This window comes from Carcharhinus amblyrhynchos, chromosome 22 (genome assembly GCF_965287045.1).
Source record: "Carcharhinus amblyrhynchos chromosome 22, sCarAmb.v2.hapA, whole genome shotgun sequence".
NCBI lineage: Eukaryota > Metazoa > Chordata > Chondrichthyes > Carcharhiniformes > Carcharhinidae > Carcharhinus > Carcharhinus amblyrhynchos.
In genome coordinates this window covers 40,663,162-40,689,571 of record NC_137345.1, presented here as the reverse complement: position 1 = coordinate 40,689,571, position 26,410 = coordinate 40,663,162, and the positions used below count along the sequence as shown (strand labels likewise).

General features: G+C 44.5%; 1 protein-coding gene across 5 annotated transcripts in view; it reads right to left on the bottom strand.

Moving 5' to 3' along the window:
* The window catches only part of LOC145357086 (sphingomyelin phosphodiesterase 2-like), a 78,607-nt gene that overhangs the window by 8,877 nt on the left and 43,320 nt on the right, over positions 1-26,410 (bottom strand). For all 5 annotated transcript variants that reach the window (XM_080210188.1, XM_080210189.1, XM_080210187.1 and 2 more), the window contains exons 3-10: positions 24,189-24,285; positions 20,347-20,423; positions 18,655-18,748; positions 17,418-17,507; positions 16,862-16,944; positions 16,641-16,773; positions 7,655-7,759; positions 7,340-7,496 (exon numbers count right to left, since the gene is read on the bottom strand). In XM_080210188.1, coding sequence (XP_080066314.1) covers positions 7,340-7,496; positions 7,655-7,759; positions 16,641-16,773; positions 16,862-16,944; positions 17,418-17,507; positions 18,655-18,748; positions 20,347-20,423; positions 24,189-24,285 — 836 coding nt within the window. The remainder of the gene's footprint in view (positions 1-7,339; positions 7,497-7,654; positions 7,760-16,640; positions 16,774-16,861; positions 16,945-17,417; positions 17,508-18,654; positions 18,749-20,346; positions 20,424-24,188; positions 24,286-26,410) is intronic.

Genomic DNA, 26,410 nt, shown 5'->3' with positions numbered 1-26,410 from the left:
AAAAAATCTGCCTCGTACGTCTCCTTTAAACCTTGTCGCTTGCACCTTAAACCTGTGCTCCCTAGTAATTCCACCCTGGGAAAAAGCTTCTGACTATCCACTCTGTCCATGTCTCCCATAATCTTGCAGACTTCTATCAGGTCACCCCTCAACCTCCGTCATTCCAGTGAGAACAAACCAAGTTTCTCCAACCTCTCATGACTGATGCCTTCCGTACCAGGCAACACCCTGGTAAATCTTTTCTGTGCCCTCTCCAAAGGCTCTACATCCTTCTGGTAGTGTGGCAACCAGAATTGAACACTATATAGAACCTTAGTTAGGCTGGACTTGGAATAAAGCTGTAACACGACTTGCCAATTTTTAAACTCAATGCCCCGGCTGATGAAGGCAAACATGCCATATGTCTTCTTGACTACCTTCTCCATCTGCATTGCCACTTTCAGTTACTGTGTACCTGTACACCTAGATTCCTTTGCCTATCAATACTCGCAAGGGTTCTGCCATTTACTATATATTTCCTATTTGTATTAGACCTTCCAAAATGCATTACCTCACATTTGTCTGGATTAAACTCCATCTGCCACTTCTTCGCCCAAATCTCCAACTGATCTATATCCTGCTGTATCCTCTGATGGTCCTCACTGCTATACGCAAATACACCAACCTTTGCATTGTCCGCAAACCTACTAATCAATCCAGTTACATTTTCCTCCAAATCATTAATCTAAATTACAAACAGCAAAGTCCCAACACTGATCCCTGAGGAACGCCACTTGTCACAGCCTCCATTCAGAAATACACCCTTCCACTGCCACCCTCTGTCTCCTATTATTGAGTAAGAAGTCTCAGAACACCAGGTTAAAGTCAAACAGATTTATTTGGCAGCACAAGCTTTCAGAGCACTAAATACCTCACCTGATGAAGGGGCAGTGCTCCGAAAGTTTGTGCTGCCAAATAAACCTGTTGGATTTTAACCTGGTGTTGTGAGACATCTTGCTGTGCCTATCCCAGTCCGACACCAGCATCGCCACATCATGTTCTTTGACTGAGCCAGTTCTGTATCCACCCTGCCAGCTCACCTCTGATCCCATGCAACTTCACCTTTTGCACCAGTCTGCCATGAAAGGCCTTACTGAAGTCCATGTAGACAACATCCACTGCCCTACCCTCATCAATCATCTTCGTCACTTCATCGAAAAAACTCAATCAGTGAGACACAACCTCCTCTTTACAAAACTAATATGCCTCTCACTAATACGTCCGCTTATTTCCAAGTGGGAATAAATCCTGTCTCAAAGAATCCTGTTCAATAATTTCCCTACCACTGATGTAAGGCTCACTGGTCTGTAATTACCTGGATTATTCTTGCTACCCTTCTTAAACAAAGGAAAACATTGGCTATGCTCCAATCCTTTGGGATCTCCCCTGTAGCCAGTGAGGATACAAAGATTTCTCTCAAGGCCCCAGCAATTTCCTCCCTTGCCTTTCTCAGTATTCAGGGATATATCCCAGGTCCTGGGGACTTGTCGACCTTAATGTTTTTCAAGAACACCAATACCTCTGTTTTTGACCGCAACATTACTCAAACTACCTGCACACCCTTTCCCAGACTCATCATCCACCAAGTCCTTCTCTTTCGTGAATACTGACGCAAAGTACTCATTTAATACCACGCCCACTTCCTCTGGCTCCATGCATAGATTCCTTCCCTCGTCCTTGAATGGGCCAACCTTCTCCCTGGATACCGTCTTGCTCTTTATATATGTATAAAAATTCTTGGAATTTTCCTTAATCCTGCTGGCCAATACATCTGGATATAAATTGCCCCATTGGTAAGATGCAGCATGGGTTCATGAAAGGCAGGTCATGTTTGACTAATTTGGTGGAATTCTTTGAGAATATGTGCAGTGGACAATGGGGAACCTGTGGATGTGGTGTATCTGGATTTCCAGAAGGCATTTGACAAGGTGCTGCGCCAAAGACTGCTATATAAGATAAAGGTACACAGTGTTACGGATAATGTATTAACATGGATAGAGGATTAGTTAACTAACAGAAAACAAAGAGTGGGGTAAATGTGTGTTTTTCTGGTTGGTGATTAGTGACTAGTGGTGTGCCTCAGGGATTTGTGTTGGGACCGCAATTGTTCACAATTTACATAGGTGATTTGGAGTTGGGGACCAAGTGTAGTGTGTCAAAATTCACAGATGACACTAAGATGAGGGGCAGAGCAAAGTGTGCAGAGGACACTGAAAATCTGCAAAGGAATATAGATAGTCTAAGTGAGTGGGCAGGGGTCTGGCAGATGGAGTACAATGTACAATGTGAGGTCATGCATTTTGGTAGGAGTAACAGCAAAATGGACTATTATTTAAATGGTAAAAAATTGCAGCATGCTGCTGTGCAGAGGGTGTCCTTGTGCATAAATCACAACAAGTTGGTTTGCAGGTGCAGCAGGTAAGTAAGAAGACAAATGGAATTTTGTCCTTTATTGCTAGAGGGATGGAGTTTAAAAACAGTGAGGTTATGTTGCGGCTGTATAAGGTGTTGGTGAGGCCACACCTGGAGTACTGTGCACAGTTTTGGTCTCCTTACTTGAGAAAGGATATACTGGCCCTGGAGGGGGTGCAGAGGAGATTCCGGAGTTGAGAGGGATGGATTATGAGGAGAGACTCAGTAGACTGGGGCTATACTCATTGGAATTAGAAGAATTGGGTGGGGGGGGTGGAATCTTATAGAAACACACAAAATTATGAAGGGAATAGATAATATAGAAGCAGGGACATTGTTTCCATTGGTGGGTGAAACCAGAACTTGGGGGCATGGCCTTAAAATAAGGGGCAACAGATTTAGGACTGAGTTGAGGAGGAACTTCTTCACGCACAGGGTTGTGAATCTGTGGAATTCCCTGAACTGTGAAGCAGTTGAGGCGACCTCATTGAATGTTTTTAAGACAGGGATGGATAAATTTTTGAACAGTAAAGGAATTAAGGGTTATGGTGAGTGGGTGGGTAAGTGGAGCTGAGTCCACAAGAAGATCAGCCATGATCTTATTGAATGGTGGAGCAGGCCCGAGGAGCCAGACGGCCTACTCCTGCTTCTTGTTCTTATGTTCTGTCCTCGCCCGCTCTGATTCCTGTGGCAGGCGGGGCTGTAAAATTCCGGCCATCCAGTTTGTATAGGAGTGGAAAATCATAATGCTAGAAACCTCATCCACAAAATCTGTCCATCATCACTACAAATTTCTGCTGACTGTGCTTGGCTTTTGGGCCTTCGAGGAGGCTCCAAAAATTATGTTGGTTTTTTTGGGCACAAAGCAGCCTAATAGGCACGAGATAAAAACTTCACAATTTTTTTAAAAAATCGCTAATTTACTATTATACTCCAATAAAATGAGGCAATAGTTTAATATATTTTTAAATAGCGTTGTTCAGTAATTTGGAATCAGATTATTCACAAATGATACTGGGGCAGCATGGTGGCACAGTGGTTAGCACTGCTGTCTCACAGTGCCAGAGACCCAGACTCAATTCCGGCCTCAGGTCACTGCCTGTGTATAGTTTGCATGCTCTCCCGGTGTCTTTGTGGGTTTCCTCTGGGTGCTCTCTGATTTTAATCTTATAGTTTAAAAATACCAGGGGACAGGTTGCAAAGCAATTTTAATCAAGGTTTAAAAATGCTGCTTGATCGCAATGGCTCATGGCAGATTGTTGCTTGACAATATGAGAATGAGTCTGGGTGGAAACTTGAGGGAAAAAGAAATCTTCTTAAAACAGAGCAATGTAGGGGAACCTACCCCCACTGTAATGTGCTAAATATATTTGTCAACGGTGAATTTGTAGAGATTACTCCAAATGGGACCCTTTAAGATGTCAATAACAGGAATGAGGTGGGGAGGTGTTTCGCTAGCTGGGTAGCAAAATTGGAACCTGTTCAGTAACTTCTTCCCTTGGAGTAGCGAGATAAACAGGCACTGACCCAACTGGTAATCCCAGTCACTGGCTGGCTCTGTGTCATAGAAACTAATTGGTGAGGCTATACAATTTACTTTGAATTGTAGGCAATGTCTCCTGCAATTTACAAAGTGAAAGCAGCATCACATACGTGTTGACTTTTATCAGCAATTGGGGTTGGCTTGCCTGAATACGAACTTCCTGGATTGCTACACTAAGCAATGTCCCTGATTGACTGCTAATTGATGAGCCAATCAGGGAGCCCCATATCCTGTATTTAAACAGGAGTATCATACCCTCTGCATACTGTGAGTACTCTGTATGTTATGGTGAGATCTTGTAAATAAAGGAACTTTGGTGACAACCTTTGCCTCTGTGGACTTACTGCAGCACACAACTCAACAACTTCAATCCAAAATAAAAGCAGGATGTGATCTAATTTTAAACATTGTGCAATTCCTTGAGAAATACAATGTTTATTTAAAATTAGATCACACCTTGATTTGTTTTGGATATATGAAATTATTGAAATATTTGAACAGCTGGATTGCGAAATCAAGGATTTTTACAGTACAGAGGCCATTCAGCCCGTCATACTTGTATCAGTTCTCTAAAAGAACTGCATACATACTGTCATTCCTTTATCCTTTAAATATTTATTCATTTCCACTGTCACGACATCTGCTTCCAGCACTGCTGTCTAAACCAGCCTCTCTGTAAATAACCTTTCCCTTCATGCTGTGGTGATATCCTCCTTTAAAAGCCTTCTTAAAACCCAACTTTTCACCCAAGTGTTCCGCCAGCTCTCACTGGACTGCGATCAGAAGCAGGAATTCTGATCTTTTACAAGCCTGTGGTATAGATGACAATGGATGGCTTCTGCTTGTGATGAGATTGGTTAATGAGGCTCAGTCTAAGCTCTGAATATCACACTCAGTCACATATGATCTGTGGACCCAGAAGCAGCTGCAGTGTCTGCTTCTGCCTGTGAATGTTGGGATGGTGCAATCTCACCACCTCTAGCCAATGTGTCACCAGCAAATTAGGAAATATTACAATTGGTCCCCACATCCAAATGATTTCTATAGATTGTGCACAGATGTGGACCCAGATCTGATCCTTGTGGTACCCCATTCATAACAGCCTGCCATCCTGAGAATGATCTGTTCATTCCTACTCTGTTTTCTATTTGTTCATCAGTTCTCAGTCCATTCTAGTATATTTCCCCAAATCCTATGAGCTTGGCTTTTACTTACTAACCCCCTGTGTGGGACCTTATCAAGCACCTTCTGAAAATCCAGATACACCACATCTACAGGTTCTCCTTTATCAATGCTACAAGTAATAGCCTCAAAAATCTGCAACTGGTTTGTTAAACATGATTCCCCTTTCAAAAATGCATGCTGACTCTGCCCCATTTTCCAATTATCCCCATCCTTTATAATAGATTCTAACATTTTCCCTACTACTGACATCAACTAACAAATCTATAGTTCTCCATTCTCCCTCCTCTCTTAAACAGTGGCGCTATATTTGCGACTTTCCAGTCCGCAGAACCTTTCCAGAATCCATTGAATATTTATTGAAAGATAACCATCTAAGAATCTACTATCTCTCCAGCCACCCCTTTCAACACTCTGGGATGAAGATCATCCAGCCAGGAGATTTATCAACTTTCAATCCAGATAACTTTTCAAGTACTACTTCTTTATTAATGCTAGTTGCTTCTAATTCCTCAGTTTCACGTATCTCTTTGTCACTGAGCATTTCTGGAAGATTTTCTGTCCCTATCTGTAATGGGCCCAAATTCATCCTAGCTAATCTTTCTCTTTTCGCGTACACAAAACAAGTTTTTACGGTCTGCCTTAGGTCCCTCACCAGCTTGCATTTATATTCTCTTTTCCCTTTCTTTATAACTTTCTTGGTCCTCCTTTGTTGGGTTCTTAAAGCTTCACCACATTTCTGTTTTAATGGCAATCCTTAAGTTCCAAACAGCTATTAATAAATGTGGAATATTGAGCCAGTCTCAGTAATGGTGCCAGGAAACTAACATCGATTGTCGTGAAAATCCATCGCATTGACTAATGCCCTTTAGGGGAGGAAATCTGCTTTCTGGCCTTGGTGTGAATCCAGGCCAACGTTAATGCGGCGGATTCTTAACTCCCCTTTGAAATGGCAAGCCAGTCAGTTCAAGGGCAATTTGGGATAAGCAACACTATACGGGCCGTGCCAGCGACACCCACATCTCATATAAGAATACTTTTCACAATCCCTCCAGAGAACAGTGTCTCCTGTGCCATTATGATTATAGAGCCTCTGGCATCATTTTCAGGTAGGGTCATCAGCATTCTATTAACTTTGAGGCTATTACAACGGAGAAAGATCCTGTCCTTATACACAGGTTCAGAAGAGGAGTAACATTCCTCTCCTTACTCCAAGATGTGGAGATGCTGGCATTGGGCAGGGTGGGCACAGTGAGAAGTCTCACAACACCAAATAAAGTTTAACAGGTTTTTTGAGCATTGCTCTTTCATCAGATGAGTGGACCTGATAAATGGGATATTTGTCCACTCACCTGAGGAAAGAGCAGCACTCTGAAAGCTCATTATTCCAAATAAATCTGTTGGACTTTAACCTGATATTGTGAGACTACTTACTGACCTTATTCCATGAGAAGTGAGGCCAGCTTCAGTGCCCAGCCTGTTGTTCGAGCTATGGCTCAGCACAGACTGGATATTGAAGCCGGGAGCCTACAGAGTGGATAATATTCAGTGATTCAGTGCGTTAATCAGCGAGGTGCTTTTATTCAGCACAACAACAGCTAACAAACGAGTAAATCAAAGACAACAAAATGTGTCAAGGCTGTAAAACTTGTGTTTAAATGCACTTCAACCTTTCCATACTTCATGTTAGACCAACGTCCAATATGTTAACACAAAGGATTACACAGAATTTTACAGCACAGAAACAGGCCATTTAGCCTGACTGGTCTACACCAGTGTCCAGCTCCTTCACCCTGTCAACATATCTTCCTATTCCTTTCTCCCTCGAGTATTCATCTATCTGGCCTCTTCAACATATCAATGCTAATCATCACAACCACTCCATGTAGTAGCAAGCTGCACATTTTAACCACTCTTTGGGTAATAATGTTCCTTCTGAATTGCTCACTGGATTTACTAGTGATCACATTATGTTTACAGTCCCTAGTGCTAGATCCACACAAGTGGAAACATCACTCTGGCCAAACTATTCAACTCCTACTCCCTGACCTCTATCAGGTCTCCCTTTTCCTTGCTTGGTCTTACACCAGCCTAATAAAAGCTAAAGCACTATTGGCAAGCACAGTGGATACTGGACCCAAATCAAATAAGAATGTGGCTTACCTTCACCATGTCTGTCCTCGCTGACAGCAGTCTTGTCTTTCTGGACACTCAGTGTGGCGCACACAGCTTCGTGGTCCGAGTATGGAATGTTCTTCCCAGGCGCTACACCACTTGTAGTTGTCAGGTTCTCACACTTTACAGGGAATCCCCTCGATCCCTAGGATTTCCCCAACACACACATCACTTAATTGTTCCTCCAGCTCCCATTTCCAAACTCATTCCCCCACTTTCATATCCCTCCCACCCACCCTCCACCCCCACCTTCCCCACCAGTCAACTTGTTTTTGTGAAGTGCCGTTGGGTCCAGTCCCTTACCTTGTAGAGAACATAGTCAATGCGAATTCCTGAGGGGAATGATTGTGGGTCAGTGACTGAGGCAAAGCAATTCTGAGACAGCAGAGTACATCCATCTTCACTGCCCTGTGGGAAACACAACACAGGCAGTCTAATGGAACTGTTTTTTACAAAAATGTACTTCTTGTAAAATAAGAACATAAGAAATAGGAGCAGGAGTAGGCCATCTAGCCCTTCGAGCCTGCCTCGTCATTCAATCAGATCATGGCTGATCTGAAGTGGATCAGTTCCACTTTCCTGCTTTCTCCCCATAACCCTTAATTCCCTTATCGATCAAAAATCTATCTACCCGTGACTTAAATATATTTAGCGAGGCAGCCTCCACCACTTCAACGGGCAGAGAATTCCAGAGATTCATCACCCTTTGAGTGAAGAAGTTCCTCCTCAACTGTGATCTAAACTGCCCCCCCACCCTTATCTTGAGGCTGTGCCCTCTAGTCCTGAATCTGAATATCTTTCAAATTCTTTCAAAATATCTGAAAGAATATTACAAACATTTCAAAATGGCTGTCACCTAAAGTGCAATACTACTCAGGCTTTCTACAACAAAGGTTGCTTCAAACAGTCAAAGAGATATTACAGACATTTCAAATTAGTTATTACAAATGGTGCAAAGGTATTTAAGTTTTCTACATCAATCAGATTACACTCTGAGCTGCTTCACTAAAGATGTGATACACGTAATATTCACCGTATACATCCAACATGAGTCATACAATCCGAGGGGGTCCTGTATATTTCCACTCCCCTCAGTTTACTAAAGCTGGTGGGCTTTAGATACTAACCTTTCTCCATTGCGCCCCTGCAGCAGCTGCCCCAAGCTTTAGTGTGTCCCTCAGCACGTAGTCCTGGGCTTGGGAATGTGCCAGTCTGTAACACTCGGTCCAGGACAACTCTCTGAACCAGAAAATCAACAGGTTTCGGGCGGATCAAAGAGAGTCTTTTGCCGAGTTGATGAACCTCCAGCAGCAGTTGATGTTTGCCTCGGTGTGCGTCCCTAGGAACAGCCCGTAGAGCACTGAGTCCTGCGTTATACTGCACCTCAGGATGAACCTTGACAAATACCACCTTATCTCTCTCCAGACCTGCTTTGCAAAGGCACATAGCACAAGGAGGTGGACAGCGGCCCCTTCCCCGCTACAGATACCTCAAGGGCAGACGGGATGAGTCTCCAGGCACGGCGGAAGGATCTGACAGGAAGGGCCTTTCTCACCACCAGCCATGCTAGGTCTTGGTGCTTGTTTGGAAGTTCTAGTGATGAGGCATTCTGCCAATGACTCTGACAATCTGATGAAGGAACTACCCAACAGGATCCACCATCTCCTTTTCCCGCAGGGTCTCTAGAATGTAATGTCCAGGGCACTGCCTAATGGACTTGTGGACAAAAGTGTTTCTCTAGAAAATCCTTGAAGTAACCAATAGCTGTGCCGAGTAAAACCCATTCTTCATCGCTATTGCTGCCAGTATTTGATACCAGTAACATTTTAAAAATAGTATGAGGCACTGCAAAAACCTTCCCTTTCTTTTGGGCCTTCTCTGAATCTTTCTATTTTAGTAGCAAACCTCTGCTCAGAGTGAAGGAGCTTCAAGTAGCCTCAGTACCTCACACAGAAGGGAGGGAAAAATGCTCGGATTCCACTGCTGGAAGGGCTGTATGTTGAATGAAGAGACACCATCAATTGTGATGCCTCTTGTGGTTGAACAGGCTGCTGACGTACACACTTTTGCCTCAAAAGTTGTCAAATGGTTGGAATGCACTCAGTGCACACAGAACTATACACCTTCAGGACAGGAGTGAGGAAGGGGGAAAGGTCGGGGCAAACTGCAAACGTCAATTATCTGGCTCCCGGTAGTTACTGATCCTGACAGAGAGGGAGAGGTTGTTACCCTCAGCAAACACACACAGGGCAGGATTCTACTGGCATGTCCGTCTGAGGGTCGTACAATCCTGCCTGAGGCCAATGGAGAATTCAGGGGAATCAGGGCAGGCGTGCTGGTAAAGTTCCAGCCACAGTCATTAATCTGGAAGCTCTGAAAGTGTGTCTGTGCCACTTGGCTTCTTCACACTCAATAACTCACTCAAGCCACGACCCAGCTGTGATCTCATCTGCCGTCACTACTTGAAAGAAAAACACCGGGAAAGGAAAAACAGGATAGGACAATGGAAAGTTATTTTAAAATGATGCCTCAATCCTCAATGATTTAGGAACCAACAGAATGTTACAGCAATGAAACTGGATCAAAGAGGTGTCTCTAACTGCACATTCCCATTATCAAGGCCTCCATTAGCCCACATTTATTGCAATATCATCCATCCATTGACTCTGTCTACACTTCCTGCTGCCTCGGAAAAGCAGCCAGCATAATCAAGGACCCCACACACCGAGGACATTCTCTCTTCCACTTTCTTCCGTCGGAAAAAAGATACAAAAGTCTAAGATCACATACCAACTAACTCAAGAACAGCTTCTTCCCTGCTGCTATCAGACTTTTGAATGGACCCACCATATATTAAGTTGATCTTTCTCTACACCCTAGCTATGACTGTAACACTACATTTTGTACTCTACGAATGGTATGATGTGTATAACATGAAGGAAATTATACTTTTCACTGTATACCAATACATGTGACAATAATAAACTTAATCAAATCAAAGATATGAGGGAATCCTGAAACAGATGTTGCCAGACTTGCTGAGTGAGAGTAGCAGAGACAAGGTAACATTTCTGATAGGAACCTTCAAAAAAACGGATTGCTCAAAGGGATTTTGCCCAAAAATGTCAACACCTGCATTCCCTCCACAGAGGCTGCCTTTTTTATTCAATCGTGGATCATGGGCATCACTGGATGGCCAGCACTTATTGTCCATCCCTAGTTGTCCTTGAGCATGACCTGCTGAGCACTAGCGGCCGTCTTCCATATCTGCAGTAACATTACACTTTGTAATGTACTGTTGTTTTAAGGGTAGGGCATGTGTTAATTCAACGATACATCTTCAACATCACAAAACCAGTGTTGTGATACTATGGTGCAGTTGGCAATGAATGAATGGAACATTCATCAATAGAACATTAGTCCCCATTAACTAGTATTAATATTCTACATAAACACTATGATTGATGGCTGGCTGCCAGTGAGCTGCTGGTACCATTCCAATTTTGGACTTTCTCTGAAGAACTTGTGGATTAGAACATTTGGAATCTGATTGAAGTACAGCTACACAATGGGTGGACCTTCATAAGAACATAAGAACATAAGAAATAGGAGCAGGAGTAGGCCATCCAGCCCCTCGAGCCTGCCCCGCCATTCAATAAGATCATGGCTGATCTGTCGCTGCTCAGTTCCACTTTCCCGCCCTCTCCCCATAACCCTTAATCCCCTCTCCTATCAAAAACCCATCAACCCGTGTCTTAAAAATATTTAGCGAGGTAGCCTCCACCACTTCAACGGGCAGAGAATTCCAGAGATTCACCACCCTTTGAGTGAAGAAGTTCCTCCTCAACTCTGTTCTAAACCGCCCCCCTTTTATCTTGAGGCTGTGCCCCCTAGTCCTACTGTCTTTTTTGAGCGGGAAGAGTCTTTCCACCTCTATCCTATCCATCCCATTCATCATCTTATACGTCTCAATGAGATCTCCCCTCATTCTTCTAAACTCTAACGAGTACAAGCCCAGTTCATTCAGCCTCTCCTCATAGCTCAACCCCCTCAACTCCGGTATCAGCCTAGTAAACCTCCTCTGCACTCCCTCCAAGGCCAAAATATCTTTGCGCATTCATCATAGACTAAAATTCAGAGCAAGTACACAGTAACAGTCGGAGTCATCCCAACTCTAGGACATCTAGAATAGCAGATGGAACACTCCACAATCCAAAGCAGCTCAGTAAAGGAATCAAGGGTTATGGGGATAAGGCGGGAGAGTGGAGTTGAGGATTATTTTATCAGATCAGTTGCGATCTCATTGAATTGCGGAGCAGCCTTGATGGGCTGAATGGCCAATGTCTGTTTTTTTTTAATTCGTTCATGGGATGTGGGTGTCGTCGGCTCAGGCAGCATTTATTGTCCTGAGAGCAGTTAAGAGTGGGTTAAAATGTTGCTGTGGGTCTAGAGTCACATGTAGGCCAGACCAGGTAAGGATGGCAGATTTTCTTCCCGAAAGAATATTAGTGAACTAGATGGTTTTTTTTTTAATATGACAGTCGACAATGGTTTCATTGTCATCATTAGACTTTTAATCCCAGATTTTTTTTATTGAATTCAAATTTAAGCAACAGCTGTGGTGGGATTTGAACCCAGGTCTCCAGAGCATTTCTTGGGGTCTCTGGATTACTAGTCCTGTGATAATGCCACTACGCTACTGCCTTCCCTAGTGGTCTTATGGTCTCATGTTCTCACCAGAACTATTGTTTAAACAGAATGAGGGCTGCTGTCACATCTGTAACATCAACTAACTCCTCCCTCGTCTTAGTCAGGTCCTGCTAAAACCCAAATTCTAGTTTTCATTGCCTCTAGACTTGATTATTCAAGCGTACTCCTGGCTAATATCCCACATTCTACCCACCATAAGCCTGAGCTGATCCAAAACTTTGCTTCCTGTGTCTGAATTCCCACCGAATCCCACTGTCCTTGCACCCCTGTGCTCCCTGAATTATATCAGCTCCCAGTCAAGCAATGACTGTAAAATTCTCATCCTGGTTTTCAAATCCCTCTATGGCCTTCCCCCACCTTTGTCTGGAATCTCCTCCAATTCCACAGTTCTCCGAGGTATAGCTCGTTCCTCTAATTCTGGCCTCTTGACCATTTCCAATTCTAATGGCTCCATTGATGGCCATACCTTCAGTTGCCTTGGCTCTGACCTCTGGACTTCCCTTCCTGTTCCTCTCCACCTTTGCTTTCCTCCCATCAGACAGCCCTTTAAAACCCATTTCTTCGACCAAATTTTTGGTCACTGACCAATAGCTCCTCATGTGCTCGTTGTCAGATTTTGTTTTCTGATAAAACAGGCTCCTCTGAAGCACGTTGGCATGTTCTATTACATTAAAGTTGCTATAGAAATACCAGTGGTTGTTGCTGGCTTCCACATGCCTAACGGGCTCCCAGAACAAACACGAGAGGCCTGACTGTCGAAGCTCTCCCTCATATTGCAGCCTGATCCAGTGTCTGACATGTAGACCCAGATTTTCCTCAGCTGGCAATGCAGTCATTAGTCAGCAGGGGTGTAGAAGTGTGGCTGCTACTGGAGTGACTCCTCCAATATGAGAACAATCTCCTAATTTGCTACCAGGAGAGCGAGCCTCATTCCCACCCTGATTTATAATGTGCATCTTGGAAAGAGCTGCCAACTTATGAGGCAAAGTTAATTCCCCCATCTCAGCACTAAAGTTCCACCAACAGCAGCAATAAATAAAGGAAGCATAAATCTCCATTTATATAGCACTGTTCACAACTATAGAATGTCCCAAAGAGAAATATGGAGAAGTTCCATAAACAGCATTGGAAATAAATATTGACATAGACATTGGGGAAAGGATCCCTGCTCTTCTTTAAAAAAGGGATAAAGAGATATGGGGAACAGGTAGGGAGGTGGATTTGAGACCAGGGAGAGATCAGCCACGATCTGACTGAATGGCAGTGCAGCTTCAAAGGACTGGATTTGCCTTCTGCTCCGAATTCCTATGTTCATAAAAGTGGACCAAATGGACCTTGGTGGAAGGTCTCATCAGAAAGTCAGCACCTCTAACAATCCTGCCGCACTGCACTGAAGTATCAGCCCAGGTTGTGCATTCCTGAGTGAGGTTCGGACGACAATCCAATGTCTCAGGAGGCGAGGGTGATATTACTGAGCCATGGCTGATAGATTCCTGTCACCGGCCCTGCTTGCTGCCAGGTCTGTTAGTTCCCTCTGGCTGATTTGTACTCAGGAGGTGGAAAGGGTGGAAAAAGAGTCCAGCCCAGAAGGGCAGTCACAAATAGCACTTTAGCCGGAATTTTACCGCCCCGCCTGTCCTGAATGGAAATCTCCATTGGCCTCGGGCAGGATTTATGATCTTGTCTGAACAAGGTCGTAAAATCCCACCCTTTGTATCAAATTCCTTACTCTATCTGTGCCAAGGCCCTGAACCAAATAGGATCATGAGAAAGAAGCTTCTATTAAATTACAAAGTGCTATACCTGCACTCAGCCTTTTACCACTGTGCCTGACTGAAGCCAAACAATTCACATCAACAAATATTGAAACAATACATCCCAATGTGTAATGCAGTTAATGGGAAGCAAAAAATAACTAAATACTGCAGACAGTGTAGCCTGAACCAAAATTAACAGAAAATGCTGGATACACTCATCAAATGTAAAAAAAAGAGAAACCTGTTGACATTTCAAAGACTTTGATCAGCTTTCTGAAACAACAGCATTTTTCCTTCCTTTATCCAGATTGGGTTTGAGCTGTAGAGTGTTTCCAGCATTTCCCTGTCTCTGTGCTGCACTCTGTTCAAAACAATACTCAGCTTCCAATCTGCTGCATACATGTCTTAATGTGAATCACCTGATGGTGATGGTTACTGAATAAGTAAAAATAAACCAGTTCAGCCAGGGTGAATGGCCACAAATAAATTATCTGTCACCGAGACACCATAAAGAGCTTCAGAAAACTCCTTCTCACCATTCAGGATGCCAGCAAGCAGAGCAGGAGGGAAAACAATTCACAGAATCCCTACAGTGCAGAAGAGGCCATTCAGCCCATCAAGTCTGTATCGACTCTCTGACGGACTATGTTACCTAGGCCCTCTCCCCACAATCCATACAGTGCAGAAGAGGCCATTTGGCCCATCAAGTCTATACCAGCTCTCTGACAGAGTATCTTACCCAGGCTATCTACCCTGCCCGATCCTCGTAACCCCACACATTTACCATAACTAATCCCCCTAACCTACAAAAGGGGCAATTTACCATGGTCAATCCACCTAACCTGCACAGCTTTGGAGTGTGGGAAGAAACCAGAGCACCCGAGGAAACACAGGCAGACATGGAGAGAACAGCAAACTCCACACAGACAGTCACTCGAGGCTGGAATTGAACGAGGGTCCCTGGCACCAGGCCACATAAGAACAGAAGAAGTGGGAGCAGGAGTAGGCCATCTAGCCCTTCGAGCCTGCCCCGCCATTCAACAAGATCATGGCTGATCTGAAGTGGCTCAGTTCCACTTTCCCGCTTTCTCCCCATAACCCTTAATTCCCTTGCCTACCAAAAACCTATCTACCCGTGTCTTAAATATATTTAGCGAGGTAGCCTCCACCACTTCAACGTGCAGAGAATTCCAGAGATTCACCACTCTTTGAGTGAACAAGTTCCTCCCCAACTCCGTTCTAAACTGCACCGCCCCCTTATCTTGAGGCTGTGCCCTCTAGTCCTGTTGTCCTTTCTGAGCGGGAAGAATCTCTCTACCCTATCCATCCCCTTCATTATCTTATATGTCTCTATAAGATCCTTCCTCATCCTTCTAAACTCCAACGAGTACAGACCCAGTCTATTTAGTTTCTCTTCATAGTCCAACCCCCTCATCTCCGGTATCAGCCCAGTGAACCTCCTCTGCGCTCCCTCCAAGGCCAAAATATCCTTGCGCAAGTGCGGCGACCAAAACTGCCCACAGTACCCAAGTTCAAGTTCTCCCAACATATGAAGATAACCTTAAGTAGTAAAGTTCAAAAAATTAGTGTAAATCTCTTATACCCTTCTTAATTCCACACCATTCACTGTCTGCTAACCAAGAATTAGCTGCCAATCTGAGTCAGGGGCGCTCGATAACCCGGTAACACAGAATGTGTCAGCCACGATTTAGCATTCTCACCTCAGAGTCAGCAGTGGGTGAGTGTGAATCTCACTCCAGACAGTGTAAATGCTTATAGCACAGAAAGAGATTGTTCGGCCCACCACCTCTGTGCTAGGTCCCCCACAACATCCAGTCCCTCTGTCTCACTTTTCCCTGTATCTGTGCAAACATTTTCTCTTCAGATAATTCACTTACAAAAGCCACACTTGAACCTGCCTCCACCACATTTCCAGGCAGTGCATTCCAGATCCTAACCACTCGCTGCGTCAAGACGTTTTTCCTTCTGTTGCTGTCGCTACTTTTGTCAATCTCTGGAAATCCTCACCCTCCTTGACTCTTTCATCACTGGGAACAGTTTCCCTCTGTCCAGACCCCTGGTGATTTTGAATACCTCCATCAAGTCTCCTTGAAACTTTTCCCTTTGCTAACGAGGACAGCCCTAGCCCCATGCCAGTCTCGAACTCACAAACTCAGGGAGTGCCGCACTGTTGGATGTATCATCTTTTAGATGTCAAACTGAGGCCTCTTCTCCTCTCTTCGGTAGACCCAAAAGATTCCACTATTTCAAAGAAGTAAATTCTCCCAAAAATTGACACTCAAACAACAGATAAAAACATATTCTCAGGTCACAATCAGGTCATGATTGCGGGTGGCACGGTAGCACTGCTGCCTCACAGCGCCAGGGACCCGATTTCAATTTTGGCCCTCTGGTCACTGTCTGTGTGGAGTTTGCACATTCTCCCATGTCTGCATGGGTCTCCTCCAGGTGCTCCGGTTTCCTCCCACAGTCTAAAGATATGCGGGTCAGGTGGATTGGCCACACTAAATTGCCCATTAATGTCAGGGGGACTAACTAGGGTAAATGCATAGGGTTATGGGGATAGGATCTGGGTAGGATTGTGGTCGGTGCAAACTCGATGGGCCCAATAGCCTCCTTCTGCTCTGTAGGGATTCTATGATCTATGATCGCATTTCTCTCTGCGGGAGTTTGCTGTTCAAAAATTCTACACGCATCTCCCAGATCACAACAGTGATTAATCTTGAAGGAATTCTTCACTGGCTTCAGGACATTCCGATAAAACACACTATCGGGTGCGACAGCTTCTGACTAAAGCTTACCTCAAATTTTTCAGTCTCTAAAAATGAGTCCTTCATCCCTGTGTAACACTGGATGAGCCTGTTCCCCAAGTCACATGGATGCATGTTTAAATCCCCACCCAGAACCGTCACATCTGCCGTCTTGCCCGTGTGCCTGGTGGACAAAGAGAAGGTGTGAGTCCAATAGGGTTCCTCGTGCTGTCTTGCAAGGGTCAGCGGCGAAATACTTGCAGACATCTTACCGGATAAATTGTCCCAGCTCCCAGGCTTGTAGCAGACGGTGGGGCAGGTAATCATCCTTCTCCCTGCAGTACTCCGCATGAAGCTGCACAACAGGAGATGAGAAACAGAGGAAATGCCAAGAGCAAAATATCTTCAGACAAAAACTGCACTTGAGGGATGATGTGAGAAAGTGACAGAGGGAGAGAGAGCAAGAGTGCGCAATTGAGGGACAGCTGGAGGAAGGGGCAAAGTGGACGGAGAGTTGGGGAAGGAGCGAGGGTGGTGAGAGAAGCCAAGAGTGAAACTGGGGAGATGGGGGAAGAGTGTTCTGAGGGGCAGAGGGTGGAGAAGGGACAAAGTAGCGGAGCGAACAGAGACTGAAACAGAGATCAGGAGAAGAAATTTAGGAGTGTATGCAAGAGAAACATGCCTGACTACAGTGTGGAAGCCAGTGAGAGGTAGATACAGAAACAGACACACATTAGTGGAGGGTTGTGACTCCGTGCATGTGAGAGACTATTTATGTTGCCATTCCCACCAACACACAGCCGGTCTGAATTCTCAGCTGCTACTTACGTGTGTGACATAGACATGAACGACGAGGTCTTTTATGTTCAGAATAACTAAGCCGACAGATTTCCCGCCAAACCAGTCGCCATGGTGCAACTAGAAAACAGCAAGATTATGGGTTACTTTTCTTTCAGAGTTAAGTTAAGCGGTATAAATACCGTGTGTTATCTCTGTACACTGGAGATGGACAGACAGAAGCTGAGGTCTTGCTCTCCCTGAGTTTCAGTACAGGTTACATCCCAAGGAGAAGATTATTGCTCCAAATGAGTAACTTCACTGACAGATTCTCTATTAGGAATACTTGGCTCTGACACCCAGGTTCTTTTGTTTTGCCTTTTTCTATTCATTTTCTCTGCATCATCCCCAGTCTCAGAGATCCACCACGCTTGGTAATGATGACCAAGGGTGCATTGTGTGACTCTGGATAGTGAGCCTGGATGAATTCTTTTTATCTCTCTACAGATGGGCAGCACGGTGGCACATTGGTTAGCACTGCTGCCTCATAGCACCAGGAACCCAGGTTCAATTCCGACTTCAAGTCACTGTGTGGAGTTTGAACATTCTCCAAGTGTCTGCGTGGGCTTCCTCCGGGTGCTCCAGTTTCCTCCCACACTCCCAAAAAGCTTAGGGTCAATTAAGCATAGCCAATCAATTTTAGTGTCGGGGGGGGTTAGGCAAGGTAAATACATGGGATTAAGGGGATAGGGTAGGATTGTTGTCGGTGGAGGCTTGATGGGCTGAGTGGCCTCCTTGTGCACTGTAGGTATTCTGTGTTGCCAGATCTGCTGAGTATTTCCAGCATTTTCTGGTTTTTTAGTTCAGATTTTCAGCACCTGCAGTATTTTGCTTTTGAGTGATTGGAGGAGGTGATTGGCTCAAATCATTGCAAAGCCTGAGACTCTTCTCAAAACATAGATAGATATCTCAACATGGATCATGAACCGGGATTTGGAGTGTAACCTCAGCACAAGTTTATCCCGTCACTAATTCAGTTAGTCATTTCAGCCCTACCATCAGCCAGGCTGTAATCAGCACAGAACAGGGACCATACCTGGGATCTTGCTGATCGCATGTGCTTGTTAGTTGTTGCCTTAACCATTTGTGCTATCAGGGAGCTTTATAACCAAAGTGTTAAAGTGCATCAGACAAACAGGAAAGACTAACCAAGATGTAAGATTCTATTGATTAAGAGCTTCCTTCTGATTTGACAACAAAACTCTTGCCCCAAACACATCTACTGTACCTTATAAGGATAACCATTGAGGGAGTAGCGGTAGAGGAAGGAATCAGTTATTCTGTATCTGGCGAAGACACACAGTCCACTTCCTATAGCTCCACTGGAAGACAGTCAGTAAAACATGATTAATGGTTTAAAGTCAGTAGTCAGACAGATCCATTTATATCAGCTTCTAAATTAAACTCTTCCCACTTCTGGTGTAAACGGAGCATGGTGTGGAGATGCCAGCGTTGGACTGGGGTAAGCTCAGTAAGAAGTCTCACAACACCAGGTTAAAGTGCAATAGGTTTATTTGGCAGCACTAGCTGTTGGAGTCTCAAGCTCCTTCTTCAGGTGAGTGAGGACTTGTGTTCATAAACAGGGCATATAAAGACACAAACTCAATTTACAAGACATCTTTTAAATTGAGTTTGTGTCTTTATATGCCCTGTTTGTGATCACAAGTCCTCACTCACCTCGAGAAGGAGCTTGAGACTCCAAAAGCTAGTGCTGTCAATTAAACCTGTTGGACTTTAACCTGGTGTTGTGAGGCTTCTTACTGCAAACGAAGCAAGCAGGCACGGGAACAAAAATCACCCAGACATCACTGTCTAGACATCATTGTAGAACAATGCCAATGATCATTCTCATGTTACGGACATCTAACACTGCCTGCAGCCCTTCAGCAACAGCTGTTCACTGACCGGAAAAGTCTGAAAAAATATATTTCTTTTGAAACACTGTGGGCTAGGAGGGGCAAGAGTGTGCTTCTGCCATGGAAAATGAAAAATGGTACAACAGACTCCACATGGGCAGTTCATTGGTGAACTTAACCCACTCTAACAGCAATTTTTTTTTGTTCAACACCAAGCTTGATTCCTCCTATTGGCAGGGAGAGAATTCTTTTTTATCTCCACCATGCTCTAGGGCGGCAGAGTGATTAGCACTGCTGCCTCACATCACCAGGGACCATGGTTGGGTCACTGTCTGTGCAAAGTCCGCACATTCTTCCTGTGTCCGCATGGATTTCCTCCGGGTGCTCCGGTTCCCTCCCACAATCCGAAAGATGTGCCGATTATGTGCTTTGGTCATGCTAAATTCTCCCTCAGTACCCGAACAGGCAGCGGAGTGTAGTGACTAGGGGATTTTCACAGTAACTTCATTACAGTGTTAATGTAAGCCAATTTGTGACACTAATAAAGAAACTTAAATTTTGAACAGAAATGTCAGACTCTTGAACTGTGTCCTCATAACAAAAAGAAAATGTTGGAAATGCACAGCTGGTCCTATGAACATTACTCATGCCTTAACCTTAATTTTTAACCTTGCCCCTCAGGTTAAATCACCCTTAGTCACCTCTCGCCAACAAAGGGGAGAGCAGCCAATGCTCAACTGGGACTATGGTGAATTATACCTTACCTATGAATACACGAAAGGCGAGACACACTGCTGCATTTTCAGTACTTGTCATCACCCTTCTGACTATACAACCCATTTCACACAAATATCCACAGTGAAAGCAAGTACTGAATTCTGAGACTTTTAAAAAGAATAAGAAACCAGGACTGGACGAAACTAGTTTAATGAATTGCCTGCTCAAACTTTGTGCCCGTTTGATTGTGTGCAGTGTATAATTTCCCACATTCGGTCTGGCAGTGCCTTTGAAAAGGCAAAGAACATGCTTGTGTGTGAATTTCTATTACAGATATAATTGCATACCTTCTGAAGTACACTGAATATGGATGGGTAGTCATCAATTTGCTTTTGATGAAGTGATAATCCTCCTCACTCCACACCTGCAAAACAAAGCAACATCCAGTCTCTCATTTTTCGCTCTTTTGTTTATGGAGATAGAATCATAGAAAAACTACAGCACAAACAGGCCCTTTGGCCCACAAGTTGCACCGATGATATCCATACCTACTAGGCTTACCTATAACCCCCAATCCTATTAAGCCCCATGTACTCATTCAGAAGTCTCTTAAAAGACCCTATTGAATTTGCCTCCACCACCACCAATGGCAGCCGATTCCACTCACCCACCACCCTCTGAGTGAAAAACTTACCCCTGATATCTCCTCTGTACCTACTCCCCAGCACCTTAAACCTGTGTCCTCTCGTAGCAACCATTTCAGCCCGGAGGAAAAGTCTCTGAGAGTCCACATGATCAATACCTCTCATCATCTTATACACCTCTATCAGGTCCTCTCTCATCCTTCGTCTCTCTAAGGAGAAAAGATCGAGCTCACTCAACCTATCCTCATAAGGCATGCCACCCAATCCAGGCAACATCCTTGTAAATCTCCTCTGCACCCTTACATTGGCTTCCACATCTTTCCTGTAATGAGGCAACCAGAACTGAGCATAGTACTCCAAGTGGGATCTTATACAGCTGCAGCATTATCTCTCGACTGCTAAACTCAATTCCTCGATTGATGAAGACCAGTACACCATATGCCTTCTTAACCACATCCTCCATGTGTGAAGCCGATTTGAGAGTCCTATGAACCCGGACCCAAGATCCTTTTGATCTTCCACACTGCCAAGAGTCTTATCCCTGATATTGGATGCACGGTGGCACAGTGGTTAGCACTGCTGTCTCAAAGCATCAGGGAACCGGGTTCAATTCTGGCCTTGGGTCACTGTCTGTGTGGATTTTGCATGCTCTCCCCGTGTCTGTGTGGGTTTCCTCCAGGTGCTCTGGTTTCCTCCCACAGTCCAAAGATGCGCGATTAGGTTGACTGGTCATGCTAAAATGCACCTAAGTGTCAGGGGGATTAGCAGGGTAAATGTGTGGGGTTATGGGGAATGGAGCCTGGATGGAATTGTTGTCAGTGGAGAAATCAATGGGCCGAATGGTTTCCTTTTGCACTGTATGGATTTTATGACTCTTCTACGATTCTATGAATCAAAATAAAGCTCTGGTTAAGTCACAACTAAAGTATTACATCCAGTTCTGGTGACCACACCTTAGGAAATATACAAAGGTCTTTATGAGGGTGCAGTGGATATTTACTGGAATGGTTCCAGGGTAGAGGGTTTTTTAGTTACACAATTAGGTCTGGTTGGAAAAACTGCAGTTGTTCTCCTTGGAGCAAAGGAGATTGAGGGGCGGTTTGAGAGAGGTGTACAATATTCTTAAAAGGCATAGATAAGGTAGACATGGAAAAACGCTTCCCATTAGCTCACTGTACAAGGACAAGGGGACACAGATTTACGATTTTGGGCAAGAGATGTATGGGGTTGGGGAGGGGTGGAGAACTTTCTTACACAAGTGGTAATGGCCAAGAATTTTCTGCCCATCACAGTGGTGGATGTGGAGTCCATCAATGATTTCAAAACAAAATTGGATGGGCAGTTGGAGGAAATGTATCTATTCTGGGAAGGGAGCAGGGGAGTGGCACTGACTGGCTTGCTCCACAGGGAGCCAGAGTGCGTCGAATGGCCTCATTCTGTGCCATAAATTACTCTATTCCAGTGGGCTCCAAATAGTCAATTGCAATCGACAGGTCAATCCTGGAGTCTCATAAGGTTGACTGCCAAAAATGTGCGGAGCTCAAGCTTCTTGTGACGATGACGGAATCAGCTCATTGGCTGCTGAATCACAGGTGTCAAAACACGGAGACAGACATGGGTGAGAAGCCGGAAATCTCCAAGAAGTTAAAAACTCACCATTTCCACCAGGAATGCGAAAATTAATTTCTTTTTACGAATGTTAAAGGTGAGATCATTTGTCCGCAGAGTGTAGTTTTGAGTAAAAACAGTATTTTAGAATGGCATCACTAGACAATGTGTGCAAAATTTCCAGAAAATTTCTCTTTAAACAGCGCCATTCGGACACAGAAAGTCGTGGAGTTAAAGGAAATGCAACTGTCAGTCTTTTTAAAACCTGTGGTTAAAGGTAAGGCACCAAAGAGACTTTGATGGTCTTTTCACATTAACCACTTGTTAGCAAATCATAAACTGTTCACTGATGGTGAAGTGATCAAGGCAGTGATGATGGCTGCTGCCGACATCTTGTTCAAAGACTTTAAAAACAAAGATAAGATTATGATAGCCATCAAGAGCACGTCACTTGGTGCTTTAAACCAGCCAGAGAGTGGAATTGTTGTCCCTCGATGTGTGTGTTACACATTAGTACATTTTGGGGGTCTTGGTAAAGTCAATTTTTAAGAGTGGATCTTGTGCTGCATTTCGATACTAGAATCTGTACAATGTGGAAGGAGGCCATTCGGCCCCTTGAGTCTGCAATGTCTCTTCCCCCAAACAGATTATCCTACCCACGCTAATATACCTCATTAATTCCCCCTAACCCACACATCTTGGTACACTAAGAAGCAATTTAGCATGGCCAATCCACCTAACCTGCACATCTTTGGACTATGGGAGGAAACCGGAGCACCCGGAGGAAACCCACGCAGACATGGGAAGAATGCGCAAATCCATAATCGCCCGAGGCCAGATTTGAACCTGGGTCCCTGGAGTTCTGAGCTGTTTAGCACAGTGCCACCAGTCACACGTGCTACAATTGATCTTGTCTTTAAAAAGATTGGAGACCACTGCTCTACTCTAGGACCATCTGGGGCAGAGCAGCCCACTTGATTGTCACCCCACTATCTTAAATATTCAGCCCTTCCACCATTGATGCACAGTGGCAGCAGAATCTACCACCTACAAGATGCACAGCACCTCCCAAATCTACGACCTCTACCAGATAAAAGGACAAGGGCAATAGGTGCATGGGAAAACCACCACCTCCAAGTTCTCCTTCAACTCCCAAACCATCCAGACTTGGAAATATAATCGCCTTTCCTTCAATGTCGCTGGGTCAAAATCCTGGAACTCCCTCTCTAATGCACTCTGGGTGTACCTGCACTACATGGACTGCAGCTATTCAAGAAGGAATACCTTCCCCATCACTTCTCAAGGGCAAATATGGATATACAATAAATGCTAGCATTAACATTCCACAAACACATTTAAAAAGATATTAAGAGGCTGCATTAGAGGTTTCCTATGGTAATGAAAAATCATTGAGATTAATTGCCAGGCAGTTGCTTGCCGAAATGTATTTACTGTGTGTAGGTGGAGACTGTATATATTACGTACTTTTATTTGCAAGAATGCTTCTTCAATGACAGTATCCCTTAAATATCCTATTCACTCCCCTGATTCCACTGTAAACTGCGGTTCAGTTCTGGCTCAATTAGATCCCTGGATCACATTTTGTAATTTGGTAAAAGCAAAATACTTAGATGACAGAGAGCAGTACTTGTAATTTGGTATCATTTTTGCAGCTCTATGGAAGGTTAACTTATTTAATCTGATTACTCCGAAATTTTCCCATTCATCCAGTCAGTCATTCTGCTACGACGACACACAGAGGTCCCAAAGACACCCTAGCAGGGACCCCAAGAGAAGTATTGGGGCTGTCTGTTTCAGCTTTGTCTCATTTTCTCTCGCGTTGATAATGCTTGCGTCTCCAGAAAGACTTGACCTAAAAGCAGGGTGACAAGCAGACTGCAAAACTGCGGAATATAAACAAGGGAGAATAAACCCACCTCCTGCAGCAGAACCACTTCATATTTTTCCTGAGTCAGCAGCTGGATGATCATTTCATAACGCTCTCTGCAGCACTTGCTGAGGTACCGGATTCCCCTGGAACAGAAAGAGAGAGCTCGGTGACAAGAGAAGTTTGTCCTCTATTTCTCTTTACATATGATTTATCTTTACATCAGCACAATGGCAGCTGAATTACACGGCACGCAGTTATGCAATGCGTAGACTTTAGTCAAATATCAAATAGCTTTATCCTAGGTTTGCATGTTTCACAAGGAGGAACTGATTGGGTCTCCCAGATGTGGTAGTATCACCATTATCAGCCTTCACAGAGGGGAAGGTGAAGACTCACTACTGTCACCAGTTAAAGGATTAGTTGTAGGGCAGCAAGTTGGCAGAGTAGTTAGCACTGTTGCTTCACAGTGACAAAGACCGGGCTCAATTCCAGTCTCAGGTGACTGTCTGTATGGAGGTTGCACATTCTCCCCTTGTCTGCAAGGGTTTCCTCTGGGTGCTTTGGTTTCCTCCCATAATCCAAAGATGTGCAGGTTAGGTGCATTGGCCATTATGAATTGTTCCTTAGTGTCAAGGAGGTTAGTAGGGTAAATATGTGGGATTAGAGGATAGGGCCTGGGTGGGATTGTTGTTGGTGCAGACTTGACGAACCAAATAGTAACATCTGCGCTGCAGAGATTCTATGATTCTACGATCAGCAGGAATAACTAAATAAAATCATGCCAATTATGATGTCGACAATCAAATGCTGAGATTTAAGCTGCAAACAAAGGAAGAGAAGGAACTAGGTGGGTTGTTGAGTGCAGGCAAATTCAACAGGAAATTGCACAGATATTCGAAGAAACAATGATCACAGGCGAGACGGGAGGAGCAGTGAACACTGTGTTTCCAACTTTGGATGTGAGGGTTTGTCAACTTTGAGACTAGTTGGTTCGATCATAATCGTCACTCCAAATCCTACACATTCCTCTGTTCTTATGAAAGTGTTCAGGGCTGTTACTCCAAGATCACAACCAGAATCTTCTAACGCACAATGGATTTTTCCTTCACTTCAGAGATTTATTTTTGCACCAGAATAAAAGAAAACATAGAATTTTGAACAGCCTGAACTACATGCATATATACTTGGCTATTTACATTGGTGGTGGAGAAACCTTATTGATAGACTGTGTTGACCAATACCTTGTGGCACATTACACAATCCAGGAAAATTCAGTTGCCCAGGTCCAAAGCTCTGGAATTCCCTCCCTAAATAACACTGCCTCTCTCTCTCTCCACCTGATGAAAGGTCATCGATCTGAAACGTCAAGCGTGTTTCCCTCTCCACAGGTGCTGTCAAACAAGTTGTGCACTTCCAGCATTTTCTGCTATTTCAGATTTCCAGAATCTCCAGTACAATTTCTTTACTAACATTTTTTGAGATTAAAAGTAACTACACAAATGCATATCATTGCTGTGGAGAGGAGTGGGGGCAGCACAGTGGCACAGCGATTTCGCCGCTGTCTCACAGCGCCAGGGATCCGGATTCTGTCCCCAGCTTGGGTCACTGCCTGTGTGGAGATTGCACATTCTCCCCAAGTCTGTGTGGGTTTCCTCCGGATGTTCCAGTTTCCTCCCACAGTCCAATGTGGGTTAGGTGCATTGGCCATGCCAAATTGCCCCTCAGTGTCAGGAGGAAGTTGAAGTTAAATACATGGAGTTACAGGGATAGAGCCTGGCTGGGATTGTTGTTAGTGCAGACTCGAAGGGCCAAATGGCCTCCTTCTGTACTGTAAGGATTCCATACATCAGTGTTCATACAGATTCCTGGTACTCAGCATCAATATTCCGTCTGTGTCCTGAACTTCCATTGTTGCTGTAAGAGACACTAAATGAGGACCGGCAGTCAGTGGTAGACAGCCATTGAGGGATACACCCATGGGCCACCTATCTGCTCCTTTCCTATACCTGTTTCAGAGAAGCACTGGTAAAGCCCCATGATCAGGCCAGCAACCCACCAAGGCTCCTCCAATAGTACCTTCAAACCCACAATCTCTATCACCATCACCAAAAAGACAACAGTAGCAGATGCACCGCTACCACGACCTGGAGGTTCCCCCATCAAGCCACACACCATCCTGACTTGGAAATATATCGCCCTTCCTTCACTGTCACTGGGTCAAAATCCTGGAACTCTCCCCCTAACAGCACTGTGGGTGTACCTACACCA